The following is a 15,087-nucleotide window of genomic DNA, read 5'->3' as shown; positions in this document are numbered from 1 at the left end:
CCGCAATATATACACTAACTCGCAAATTCTTAGAGCTGTGGTTGGATAAAGTTTGTCTTGAAAGGAAATAAAAAATTAATAATATTAAGGTATATATATATATATATATATATATATATATATATATTATTATTATTTTTTTATAACAAGCTTTATTAACATTTATATATAGTACAACCAAAATATTGCAGGGGAAAAAAACAACAACAATGAATTGTTATTATGACATTCATACATGTAAAAACTGTAATGAAATGTAACTGGTTACTGAACTACAATCTGTAAATCAGCGTCCAAGTTTAGGATTGAGGTTGTTTTCGGGTTAAATTGAAGCATATCCATAACATATGTCTGTGATGTCGATCAAACAACTGAAAGTTAGTCCCTTTTGACCTTGTATCTTCAGAATTTTTAAGGTTGAGCAAGCAAAGGATTATGTGCGTAAATGACGATTATCCTAACATAGTGACGGAATAATCTAGATTTTATTAAAGAGACAGAGAGGAGTATTTTGCATAAACTTTTTATTTACTGAACATACACCACTTAAAAGCCCTGAAAATTTGAATAAAGTATACAGAAAACTTCAACCAATAGGGTTACAAGTACATTTTATGCAATATGTAAACAGCCAATCTGATAACATACAAGGGTATAAGTAGACAGTGATATAACATCTAATCCTCTTTAAACTTTGCTGCTAACAACATGAAGAAGATAGGAACAAATATGAAACAAAATTGGGAAATACAAGCAAATATGCAAAACAGAATTGTGAAAAACACAGAAAACTTGATGGAAAGAAGCTGTTTCCAGAGACGAAATAAAAATTCCTGAAGAGGTCTGACGTCATTCTGATGGAGAGAAGAATTTCTTGTTGAAATATATGATATTAAGGCTTGATCATTGTTGGAATCCTGAATTCGCAAGGTTCTGAGCTGAAAAAGAGAAAATGTAAAATAACAACATAATATATAATAAACCCTCAATTAACTGGGAGGGGAAAAAATATACATGTAATTTAAATAAACTACATAGAAAATATGGGAGTGAAAATACTCGTCTCTGTCTCTTTAATAAAATCTAGATTATTCCGTCACTATGTTAGGGATAATCATCATTTTATTACAAGGACAGAGACTCCTATTTTGCAAGTTTAAAGCAAAATTAATCATGACAAAAGATTGTGTGGAATCAAAGTGATCGGTTTAAAATAAAACGGACAGAATACAGAATCTGCTGCACTAAGAATTTCTTGTAATGGAGCAGATTTAACAAAGGCTTTTGAAGCAGTAGCTCCTCTAACTGAATGAGCTGAAAACTTGTCTTCCACACCAGCTAAAGACATAATCCACTCAGTTGCGTCACTAGGGTTGCTGTCACCCGGTGCGGTAACTCATGGTGTCACCCCCCTCAGGAATAAAATATAGTTATATATGTGTGTGTGTGTTTGTGTGTATGTATGTGTATATATATATATATATATATATATATATATATATATATATATATATATATATATATATATATATATATATATATAGTATAGAGTGAGAAAAAAAAAAATCAGTAAACATTTACAGGTCTTAGGACGTCCATTGTAATCAAACTTTTAATAATGTGACGTCTGCAAACCCCTAAGTGTGTAACCAACCAAAATGTGGAGTGTGCATAGAATAGTGATGGTGTGCAAAGGAGTACTTGTGCCATGTGCAAAATATATCAAAACAACCAACAAATCCTAAAATGTAATAAAATTGTAATTTGATTTAATGTGGCAAAAATTTGAAATGTGGTGGGCAGGAGAAGGGGCGGGGCTTAAAAAATCATAAGACCAAAGTAATACAAATAAAATTCTAAATAAAGTCATATTTTAATACTCTTAGGCAGCAAATCAAACACAAGCTCAAACCACCTTTGCAGAGACAGTGCTAAATATTTTTATCTTAATTGGACATTTAATAATAGATTCTTTAAAGCTGCTCTCTGCATTCCCCATTAATATTCTAGATTCTGGCCTTTAAAGTTAGCAAAAATGCACAGTAACACACTACATAGCATACACTTACATATGCACACACACACTACATTAGCATACACTTACACATGCAGATACACATACACTACATAGCATACACTTATACAGGCAGATACACACACACACTACATAGCTTACACTTATACATGCAGATACACACACACACACTACATAGCATACACTTATACATGCAGATACACACACACACTTATACATACAGATACACACACACACACTACATAGCATACACTTATACATGCAGATACACACACACACTTATACATACAGATACACACACACTACATAGCATACACTTATACAGGCAGATACACACACACACTTATACATACAGATACACACACACTACATAGCATACACTTATACAGGCAGATACACACACACACACACACTTATACATACAGATACACTACAAAGCATACACTTATACATGCAGATACACACACACACTTATACATACAGATACACACACACACACACACACTTATACATACAGATACACACACACACACACACACACTTATACATACAGATACACACACACACACACACACACTACACAGCATACACTTATACATGCAGATACACACTTATATTATTATTATTATCGGTTATTTGTAGAGCGCCAACAGATTCCGCAGCGCTATTAACAAAGGCGGAGTACAACAAAACAATTATAGGGATCAAATGGGTAGAGGGCCCTGCCAAGAGTTGCACTGTTGTAGTCAGCTCTTGATAAGGTGATCAACAAACAGCTGGACTCTTAGGCTTACATGGTAAGGGGGTTCAGGGGATAGCAATGGAGGAGAGGAACTGGTATAAAGAAAGGTTAGTGTAGGTTGTATGCATCCCTGAACAGTAGAGTCTTTAGGAAGCACTTGAAGCTTTTAAAACTAGAAGAGAGTCTTGTGGAGCGAGGCAGAGAGTTCCACAAGATGGGAGCCAGTCTGGAGAAGTCCTGTAAACGGGAGTGTGATGAGGTGACAAGAGAGGAGGAGAGTAGGAGGTCGTGAGCGGAGCGAAGGGGACGGGAGGGAAAGTATCTGGAGACAAGGTCTGAGATATAGGGGGGAGCAGTGCAGTTGAGGGCTTTGTATGTAAGAATGAGAATTTTGTGTTTGATCCTAGAGGCAAGAGGAAGCCAGTGAAGAGATTGGCAGAGAGGTGCAGCAGATGAAGAGCGAAGTGTAAGGAAGATGAGTCTGGCAGAGGCATTCATTATGGATTGTAAAGGAGCTAGGCGGTAGGTGGGGAGACCAGAGAGGACAGACTTGCAGTAATCGAGGTGGGAGACAATGAGAGAGTGGATTAAAATCTTAGTTGTGTCTTGTGTAAGGAAGTGTCTAATTTTAGAGACTTTTTAAGGTGGAAGTGGCAGGCTTTAGCCAATGACTGAATGTGAGGAGTGAATGAAAGATCTGAGTCAAATGTGACCCCGAGACATCGGGCATGCGGGGTAGGGGTAATGATGGAGTTGTCGACAGTTATAGAGAGATTGGGGGTGGAGAGTTTAGAAGAAGGGGGGAAAATAAGGAGCTCAGTTTTGGAGAGATTTAGCTTGAGGTAGTGAGAGGACAGTTAGAAAGATAGTTAGTGACACGGGTTAGCAAGGAAGGAGAAAGGTCTGGTGCAGAGAAGTAGATTTGGGTGTCATCGGCATACAAATGATATTGTAAACCGTGGGACTTTATTAGGGAACCTAGTGATGACGTGTAGATTGAGAAGAGAAGGGGACCGAGGACAGAGCCTTGCGGTACTCCGACAGAAAGTGGTGACGGGGCAGAGGAGGCCCCAGAGAAGGCTACACTAAAGGTACGGTTTGACAGGAAGAGAGCCACGAGAGGGCTATGTCACATATGCCGAAGGATTGGAGGGTTTGGAGCAAGAGAGGGTGGTCAACAGTGTCAAAGGCTGCGGACAGATCAAGGAGGATAAGCAGAGAGAAGTGGCCTTTTGATTTTGCTGTAAGTAGGTCGTTGGTAACCTTAACAATTGCTGTCTCTGTGGAGTGATGGGGATGAAATCCAGATTGCAATGGGTCAAGGAGGGAGTTTATTGTAAGGAAATGGGATAGGCGTGCATAAGCTAGTTTTTCGAGACGCTTTGATGCAAGAGGGAGGAGGGAAATAGGGCGGTAGTTGGATGGGGAGGTAGGATCAAGGGAAGGTTTTTTTAGGATAGGTGTGACCAGTGCATGTTTCAGGGATGAGGGAAATATACCGGTGCTGAGGGAGAGGTTGAAAGTGTGTGTGAGTATAGGGGTAAGGGTGGCAGAGAGGGAGGGGAGTAGCTGTGAGGGGATAGGGTCAAGGGGACAGGTAGTGAGGTGAGAGCGCAGTATAAGTGCCGAAACTTCTTCCTCAGTAACAGGGGAGAATGAGCTAAGTTTAAGGTTATGTGGGTTGTGGTTGATTGAGAGCATTTGAGGGGGTGAAAGAATGGAATTATGTTGAGAGCTGATTTCACTTCTGATGGAGTCGATTTTGTTATTGAAGTGGTTGGCAAAGACAGAGAAGTTGTATTAGGAGGTGGGGGAGGGCGGAGAAGAGTATTGAAAGTGGAGAACAAACGTTTTGGGTTTGAAGAAAGATTAGAGATGAGTAGAGAAATAGTGTTGCTTATGGAAATTAAGGGCAGAGTAGTAGGATTTCAAGATAAATTTGTAATGTTGAAAAAAAGCTGAACTCCTAGATTTTCTCCAGTGCCGCTCAGCAGTACGGGAACATCTGCGTAGGTATCGTGTCAGAGGAGTATGCCAGGGCTGAGGATGAGTGTTTGATTTCTGAACTATGGTAAGAGGGGCGAGATTGTCAAGGACGGATGTAAGGGTGGAATTATAGTGGCAGATAGATTGGTCAGGGCATGAAAAGGAGGAGAAGGATGAGAGGAGAGATTTGAGGGAATTAGAAAGCTGTTGTTGATCTAATGACATAATGCTTCTGTGAAGTTTGGTGTGAGGAGCAGAAGGAGGGAGAGTTGTAGGGAGGGATGATATGTTGCAAGTAAGGAGATGGTGGTCAGAAAGAGGAAAGGGGGAGTTTGTGAAGTTTGAGAGGGTGCATCGATAGCTAAAGATCAGGTCAAGGGAGTGACCGTCTTTGTGAGTGGTAGAATCAGTCCATTGTGACAAACCGAAAGAGGAAGTGAGTTGCAGAAGTTGTTTTGCAGAGGAGGCAGTGGGATTGTCAAGAGGGATGTTGAAGTCACCAAGAATGAGAGAAGGGGTGTCTGAGGAAAGGAAATAAGGTAGCCAGGCAGCCAAGTGATCTAGAAATTGAGTTGAGGAGCCAGGAGGACGGTATATGACTGCAACACGTATAGAAAGAGGAGAGAATAAGCAAATCATGGGGGTTTCGAATGAGGAAAATGTGAGGGAATAGATGGGATGTATTTGTTGAAAGGTGCAACTAGAGGAAAGTAAAATACCTACACCACCTCCTTGTCTATTACCAGACCTAGGAGTGTGGCTGAAGTGGAGACCCCATGTGACAGAGCAGCAGTGGATGCTGTGTCTAGGGGAGAGAGCCAGGTTTCTGTTAGGGCCAGAAGGTTGAGGGAGTGGGAGATAAAGAGGTCATGTATAGAATTGAGTTTGTTGCCAACAGAGAGAGAGTTCCAAAGTGCACAAGTGAAAGGGGAAGTGGCTTTTGATGCAAGAGGAATGTGAGTAAGGTTGTCAGAGTTTTGTTTTTAGAGTCTGTGGGACGGTATACATGGATGTGCACGGCTAGGCAGTTGTTGGGGACCAGGATTAGGGGAGATGTCACCAGCAGTTAGTAAAAGCAAGAGGGAGAGTGACATGAGATGAGATACAGATTTGCAGTAGTGAGACTGCTTTTGAGACAAGGTGCAGGGGGGAGAGAGAGTGTTTAGGAATAAGTAAAGTTCATGAGTACAAAAGTAAGGTGAGTTTAAGAGAGATGGGCTAATGAACAGTGCAGGTGGAGAGGGAGAAGGAGTAATTGAATAATGTAGTTTGTTATAGAGACAGAAGGCAGAAAAAAGGAATAAGAAGATATTAGGCATTTTTACAAAAGAGGGAACCAGTTAAACACATAAGGCACAGTATTACAGTAGCAATTTCATAAGAAAACAGTAAGGTATATAAAACATAATATTACAAAAGTACCTGCCTTTTTCTTGCCCCTTGCCCAATCCTTGTTCAATTCTTGTATAATTCTATTGCTAGTGCCTCACTTATAAAATGTTCACTTTAAAAATGTGAACATATGTTGTTATAGCAATGCACAGGCCAGACTGGTGTGAAATATATGCATGGAGGGCAGTCAGCTGAGTCCACTAAATTTAGTTGATTGCTAATCAAAAACAATTGGAAAGGCCAATTGGAAAGTTAGATTCTGGTCTGGTCAGGGTGAGATGTTAAGTAAACAGACAATAAAATTTGGGGGAGGTTAAAACTATGGAATAAGACAGCTATACGTTTTAGAATAATAGCAAGTATTGATATGGACTGAACATCACATACAGATACACACACACACTACATAGCTTACACTTATACATGCAGATATACACACACACACACACACTACATAGCATACACTTATACATACAGATACACACACACTACATTACATACACTTACACATGCAGAGACACACACACACACTTATACATACAGATACACACACACACTACAAAGCATACACTTATACATGCAGATACACACACACTTATACATACAGATACACACACTACACAGCATACACTTATACATGCAGATACATACACACACTACATAGCATACACTTATACATGCAGATACACACTTATACATACAGATACACACACACACACTACATAGCATACACTTATACATACAGATACACACACAGACACACTACATAGCATACACTTATACATACAGATACACACACACTACATAGCATACACTTATACAGGCAGATACACACACACACACACACTACATAACATACACTTATACATACAGATACACACACAGACACACTACATAGCATACACTTATACATGCAGATTATAGTGAGGTACAAATAGACAGCTATCTTTATACAGAGAGCAGCCTAACGTGAGGGACACATAGAGAGCAATATACAGGAGTCAGCATATAGCGAAGCACACTATTTGAGCTGTTTACAGTGAGTACTATATACACATTGCCTGCCGTGACTCCGGTGAGCTGCCACATGTTGCTCCATCCCGGATATAGCATTGCACATAGCCACTCTCGCAGCCCTGGACCCAGCATCCCTTCATAATCCCACACAGGCCGGCGCGGGAGCTGTAAGTCTTGCACAGACTCCGGAACAGCTCTCTGACCAGCTCCTGCCTCCTGCACTGCCTGTTATCCTTGCTCACTTCAGCATCCAGTGTGGCCATGGCTGCAACCCTGCGACTAGCCACACCCTCCATCTGTGATGTTTTAACCATGCCCATGCAGTCATAACCCATATTCATCTTCTTGGGGAGTCGAGGGAATCTAAGGATCCGGCGCATGTGCACCAGCATACTACGCACAAGCATTCTTCTGCAATTTAAAAAAACAAAAACAATAGTTACTTTGGACCAGCGCGGGGCCAGCCATGGTGTCACCCCCTGAGCAGGTGTCACCCGGGTGCGGTCTGCACCCCTCTAGTGACACCATTGAATCCACTTAAGGGGACATGAAACCCAAAATTGTTCTTTCATGATTCAGATAGAGAATACAATTTCAAACAACTTTCCAATTTACTTCTATTATTTAATTTGCTTCCTTCTCTTGTTATCCTTTGCTGAAAGGTTTATCTAGGCAAGTTCAGGAGCAGCAGAGAACCTAGGTTCTAGCTGTTGATTGGTGGCTGCATATATATACTGGTTGTGATTGGCTCACCCATGTGTTCAGTTAGAAACCATTGGTGCATTGCTGCTCCTTCAACAAATGATACCAAAAGAATAAAACTGATTAGATAATAGAAGTAAATTAGAAACTTGTTAAAAATGTTCTTTCATGATTCAGATAGAGGATACAATTTTAGAGTTTCATGTCCCTTTAACCGCTTAATGACCACAGCACTTTTCCATTTTCTGTCCGTTTGGGACCAAGGCTATTTTTACATTTCTGCTGTGTTTGTGTTTAGCTGTAATTTTCCTCTTACTCATTTACTGTACCCACACATATTATATACCGTTTTTCTCGCCATTAAATTAACTTTCTAAAGATACCATTATTTTCATCATATCTTATAATTTACTATAAAAAAAATTATAAAATATGAGGAAAAAAAAATCACACTTTTTCTAACTTTGACCCCTAAAATCTGTTACACATCTACAACCACCAAAAAATACCCATGCTAAATAGTTTCTAAATTTTGTCCTGAGTTTAGAAACACCCAATGTTTACATGTTCTTTGCTTTTCTTGCAAGTTATAGGGCAATAAGTACAAGTAGCACTTTGCTATTTCCAAACCACTTTTTTTCAAAATTAGCGATAATTACATTGGAACACTGATATCTTTCAGGAATCCCTGAAAATCCCTTGACATGTAAATATTTTTGGAAGACAACCCAAAGTATTGATCTAGGCCCATTTTGGTATATTTCATGCCACCATTTCACCGCCAATTGCGATCAAATAAAAATTTTTTTCCACTTTTTCAAAAAAATTTTCACAAACTTTAGGTTTCTCACTGAAATTATTTAAACAGCATGTGCAATTATGGCACCAATGGTTGTAAATGATTATCTGGGATCCACTTTGTTCAGAAATAGCAGACTTATATGGCTTTGGCGTTGCTTTTTGGTAATTAGAAGGCCGTTAAATGCCACAGCAGTGAAGGGGTTAATTAGGGAGCATGTAGGGAGCTTGTAAGGTTAATTTTAGCTTAAGTGTAGTGTAGTAGACAACCCCAAGTATTGATCTAGGCCCATTTTGGTATATTTCATGCCACCATTTCACCGCCAAATGCGATCAAATAATAAAAAAAAAACATTACATTTTTCACAATTTTAGGTTTCTCACTGAAATTATTTACAAAACAGATTGTGCAATTATAGCACAAATGGTTGTAAATGCTTCTCTGGGATCCCCTTTGTTCAAAAATAGTAGACATATATGGCTTTGGCGTTGCTTTTGGTAATTAGAGGGCCGCTAAATGCTGCTGCGCACCACACGTGAATTATGCCCAGCAGTGAAGGGGTTAATTAGGTAGCTTGTAGGAAGCTTGCAGGGTTAATTTTAGCTTTAGTGTAGAGATCAGCCTCCCATCTCTTCCCTCCCCCACCTGTCCCTTCCATCTTAAGTACTGCCAGTACTAAAATAAAAGTAGGTTTTTTTTGTTTGTTTTTTTTAAAAAAAAAAAAACTTATTCTGCTGTGTAGGATCCCCTCTGATCCCCCCCCCCCCCCCCCCATACAGCTCTCTAACCCTCCCCCCTCTACCTATTTGCCGCCATCTTGGGTACTTGCAGCTGTCTGCCAGTACCCAATTAGCCCCCCCCAATTTTTTTTTTTTTTAAATTTTAAAATGATATTTTCTGTACTGTAGCTGCAGCCCCCCTCAATACCCTACCCACCCTCCCCCTCCCAGATCCCTTCCCCAGCACGTTTGATGACACCCACCCTCTCCCTCCTTTCCATTGAGTCAAAGTATTACCGGGTATTTGCGGCGCGCGTGCACACGGCGCCCCACCCCCTCCCGCCGCAACCGCGTCACTTGCCAACGGGGTCTGGTATATCACAGACTGATGTCACCATCGAGGGGCCACCCACCCACCTCCCTACTGCAGTTCCCACCCACCAACAATCGCCCCCATCGATGGCCGATGCAGAGAGGGCCACAGAGTGACTCTCTCTGCATCGGTGGGGTAAAAAGGGTATTGCAGAGATGCCTGAATATCGAGGCATCACTGCAATACCCTGGAAGCGATCAGGATCGCTTCCAGAGCTTCAAATCCCAGAGGACGTGCCAGGGACATCCTTGGTCGTTAAGGGGTTAACCCACCTACTTATTGTGGTAGTTGAGACAGGCAGATGAGGAGAAACAAAATAAATAAGGAGTTGACAGGAAGAAGATAATATAAAAAGGTAAAGTTTTAGATTCATACTCTTTCAAACAAGAAACTACACATAATTTAGGGTAAACAAAAAAAGTAAGGATAGAAAATTGAGGATGAAAGATTTAGTTCTCCTAGATAGAGAAAAAAAAAAACGCACCTTGAGGAAAAAACATTTTAGAATTGTAATCTATTGCTCTTACATCTGAAACTCTTTTACAGGAAAGTAAACATAATAAAGTAGCTAAGTGCCCCTTTAATAAATCTACATCCCAAAAATAAGAATGTTTAGGAACAGGAGGTTTTTTAAAACTGATTGCTTTAAGAAGTTTTTTTTTTATTGAGGATATCATAAACATATACAGCGTATGAAGAAATGCCAATACTTGAGTATTACAAACTTTGGAATATCATTCACAATAAGAAACAGTGAATAATTAGATAAATATAAATTCAGAATGTAATGGGCAAAAACAACAATATCCTAATTTTTATACTGATATATACCTCCTCTGAAAATAGTAGGCCACTCTTGGTCCATGGTACAATATAAAGACTTGTCGGAGGTAGGTAAATTGGGTCTATAGCCACTTTTGGGCTTGGTATAGTATATAACATTAGATATATATATCAACAATAATCATGAAATAATTATCAACCAGCATGAATAACATATCGCTCACCTGAAAACAAGTGTGGTACATTCATCAACACCTACTCATTATCTAAAGAAGGTCAATCAAGCATATCACAATATTGTTAAGATCACTAGAGCGAAATAATGATGATGAATTAATTGGGTGGTTGTCATGCAAAAAAAGAGAATAAATGTTTCTATAGGACTCATTTTCCTTTGCCTATGAATTAGGCTCAGTGGTGTCATGGGGGGGGGGGGGGGGAGAGGAACGGGAGTAAAATCAAAGGAGGTGAGGCTAAGACAAAAAACAGAGAAATATAAGTTTAAGACCGGATTGGTAAGGGAACCTAACACCACTGGATCACTATGGTAAGAAGAATCATGTAGTGTTTATGCAGTATCTCCCCTCAGGAATATTGTCACCACTGGACACAGACGGGTAAGGGGTAGTGGATATGACCCGCTTGCAAATGTAGAGCGGGAAAGGGTGAGGGGAGATACAGTCGGCATAAAAATATTATAGGAGCTGATGGCCCTATAACCCAGAAACCAGGGGATATTATATTGAATAAAACCTATATATTGGCGTAAGTATAGCAAACTAACAAGAACAATATTCTTCCCATATATTAAAGGCTATGGGCCAGAGTATGCCCAAAACCCACTCAGTCGAATACAGTTTAAATAAACACATGTAGAAAACAAATCAGACTATCTTAGCACTATCTATAGTTTACATATACTGAGTGTCTTAGACATAAACTAGTTCCAGTAGTATCCCATTTATGCTAATTTTGTGTGAAATTGATCACAACCTCACTTAAAAATATCAAACCTCAACTAAGGAGTCCTTACTTAAAGGGACATTAAACACTAAATACATGTTAGATAGAATGATGCATTCAAAGAAAAGATTAGTCCATGACTAACATGTAGATGTATTTTTTAAAGATTCATTAGTTGTTTAAAAAGTGACAAAATAAGTGTAAAGTTTTAGTGTCTATAAAACACTGGGAGCTGCCATGTTGTAACTTGTGTTACCTTCTCTGCTGTGGCCAATTAGGGTCAGTTATAAATAGGTCACTAGACTGTGCAGCCAATGGTTGTGCTGGATTTAACAGTTTTCTGCACTTCCATTTCTAACAGGAACTGAAAAGCTCACAATTTCAGAATGGAAATACAGGCAAAGAGGACAAAATAAATAATGAAAGTATATTGCAGAGTTGTTTTATTATATACAATTTATCATTTTATATTACCATCTCAAAGTGTTTAATGTCCCTTTAACTATAGTAAACCATGTTTAATGCCATGTATACACGCCACCTCGGCCGCCGGCAGCACAAAAACACTGGCCCAATTTCAGGGTATTGTGGATAGTGAAAGACAATGCAGCTATATATAAAACGTTCTACCTTATAGACTACCTGAAGAATAGAGTAGACAGTGAGATTAAGAACAACATTAATAGTATAAATTAGGTTTATGGACCTTGTATGGGGATTACTATAGGAATGTGTATGGAAGAATCTTCAAATACCAAATGCAAAAGTCTCTCTAGGTCAAGAAGCCTGTGGAGGAGTCAGTAATTTCTGGACTTGTTAGGTGTGTAGCAGTACCCTATCAATAGGTAGAGATCCCATGCATGATAATTATAAAGAACACAAACAACAGGGCATAACATAATATCAATGATATAGGTAGGTGAAACAGTAAAATAGTGCATCAGTTAATATCAAGTCCGTGACTGTCATATAACCCTATGCCTAACATCAAACAGGATTAACTAATAAAGAGCACTGGGTCCACTGTTCTGAGTCTCTGGAAGTCAACCTACACCAGCTCTAAGGAAGTCACAGAGGACAAAACATAGAAATAGCATGGTATTGCAAGTATGATGACATCACATAGGTATCAATATATTCAAATAGTGTATATGGCTCATTGTAAGAGAGGGATTCACATGTAAGGAAAGAAACAAAAAGGAGATAGGCATAAATCATATACCATAATGTTATTGCCCTGTGATAAACTTAAGTAAACATGCCATATATACTCACTCTTTCTCTCTCTCCCCGATGCCTAGCAATCTTGGGCAGCAACAGAATGAGGTACATTTGATAATATAAATCTAACAGCTATTTAGCTAAACAGGTAGTCATGTCTCCAAAAATTGCTGCGAGAAATATTAAAATTAAACCAGAAGGAGGACAATTCAAGCACGCTGCAATAGTTCGTTAAAACAAGCAAATAGGAAAATTAGCATGGTAGTAGACATAGCATGTTGTGCCACTAATAGGAGCCTATAACGATTAGTGTCTTATCCTATCCCGGCTCTAAGGAGCCTTTGCACACATCCAGTTTCAGGGGAGCTGGCAATTGAAAGAATTAGTTTAGCGGATAAAGTTACTGACCAGCGGATCATACGACGGCTCTTATGATAAATGTGACCCGCATATGCCAGCGTCTCCTGCGAGTGCAGCTTCTTCCCTAATGGGTTTGTCTCTTCAGACTTAGGTCCGCAGGTCGCATTTGATCTCGCGGTGTGAGTGAAGAGGTCCTGGGAATGTACAGTCTCAAATCCTGTGCGGTGGATGTCGGGAGCAGGCACCTCAAAAACCGCTGGCAACACAGGCCCCTGGGGATCCAGACGGTTAGCTTCCATCTGCTGACTCAGCCACGGCACCTCTCCTCCCATAGATTTAACCCTGCAGCTCTCAGTGCAACTCGCCAACGCAACTCTCCACTCCAGATCAGCCGGTCGCTTCATCCACTTGCCAGACGGTGCACACGCAGCCGCCATGTCTGCGCTTTGGTGAGTTGTTGAAGTAAGGAGAAGCTTCCCCGTTAGGTTTAGTATGGGTGCTTGAATCGGGCATGTAGGAGGTTTAGTGGGTAGCTTTAGTGACGGCTGCATCTCTCCCCTTGCATTGATACACAAATCTTTTAGGGAGGCGAATTCCTCTTTAAGTGTTGCGCAAATTTCTTTAAAGTGGGCATCCAGCATGGCTTTCATTTCCCTTAGGATCAGCGTAGTATCTAGCGCCATTGTGAATGTATAATGTGCGATACTTGATCAGATATGATATGTCCCTTGTCCCAAAAGATAACAAGTAGTAAGTTCCACTGTAGGTACTTATGTTAAGGGTTTTAGAACATCAGTGTCAAGGCACTGTATACCCGGCTTACAAGATACCGGGGGGGGGGGGGGGGGTGTTGAAGGCCTTTCTCTGTGGGAACTGCCTTAGGCCTCAACGCTCCAGATCAGTTGTCAAAGGTAGTTCTCCCAATAATATAGTTTTGATCAAATCAGCTTGATGTGTAGACTTATATTATCAGGTAACAGCAGGTAGATGGTTCTCTTAGTCACGGATAGAGGGCAGATTATCTGTGATCCCCTGAGAACAACCGATATTGCGACCATTCAAGGTGCTGCCCAGAGACACGCCCCAGCTTTAAGAAGTTTTTTTAACAGCAGAGATCTGGCCAATAGGAATATTAGCTAAAGGATAATGCCCTGCTGAAATTGCAGATTGTGCAACATTAATAGACCTGTATGCCAAACCTGCTTTGAACAAAGAAGTCAAATAGTTAATGACTTCATTTACAGGGGCTGTAAAGTGATCCAGGTCCCTGCAACTGCAACAAATTAGACCATTTGAGCCATGCATATTTGTATAATTTTTTGGTCCCTGGTGCCCAAGATTCTCGGAGTAGTGATTTAGCTTCTTCCAAAAGACCCTCGAATGACCAGGATCCCCTGAAATCATCCAAGCAATCAGATGAAGGGATCCTTGAAGAACCAGGTTGTGAGGTTGTCCTGTCCGGTTCAATAGAAGATCTTGTTGGAGAGGAAGAAGAAGAGGAGTAAGGTAAGACATCTCCAGGAGGACTGGAAACCAAGACTAGGCTGACCACCAGGGAGTTATTAGAAGAATTGAGATAAGATTCTTCCTGACAAAGGATATCGTCCGTGGAATCATTGAAAAAGGAGGGAATGCATAAGCTCCTAGAATTGGCCATTCGTGAAGGAATGCATCAGTCACTAAATCTAGAGGATCTGGTCTCCAACTGAAAAATGGAGTCAGTTGGTGGTTCAAGCGAGAGGCAAAGAGGTCTATGGAAAAAAGGACCTCTGCGATAAGACAGGATTTGAAAAATCTTGGAGTTCAATTTCCAAACGCTGGAATCCTTAAGGTGACGAGAACCCCAATCTGCCATGGTTTTGTTCTGACCTGGGATATATTCTGCCTGAATGTGAATATTGTGATCCAAACAAGAATAATTAAATTCTGATGTTAGATCTGAAAATATTTTTGATGTAGTACCTCCTAAACGGTTGAGGTACCTGACAGCAGAAA

The 15,087-nt window shown here is 40.1% G+C and overlaps 1 protein-coding gene across 1 annotated transcript in view; it reads right to left on the bottom strand.

Moving 5' to 3' along the window:
* Positions 1 to 507: 507 nt before the first annotated feature.
* TM2D2 (TM2 domain containing 2) overlaps positions 508 to 15,087 on the bottom strand; it is a 57,048-nt gene continuing 42,468 nt past the window's right edge. The window contains exon 4 of the mRNA XM_053718081.1: positions 508 to 938. Within this exon, the coding sequence (XP_053574056.1) occupies positions 893 to 938 (46 nt within the window). The 3' untranslated portion in view covers positions 508 to 892. The remainder of the gene's footprint in view (positions 939 to 15,087) is intronic.

This window comes from Bombina bombina, chromosome 6, assembly GCF_027579735.1.
Source record: "Bombina bombina isolate aBomBom1 chromosome 6, aBomBom1.pri, whole genome shotgun sequence".
NCBI lineage: Eukaryota > Metazoa > Chordata > Amphibia > Anura > Bombinatoridae > Bombina > Bombina bombina.
The sequence above is the reverse complement of the archived record's forward strand: the minus strand, read 5'-3'. Positions and strand labels throughout refer to the sequence as shown.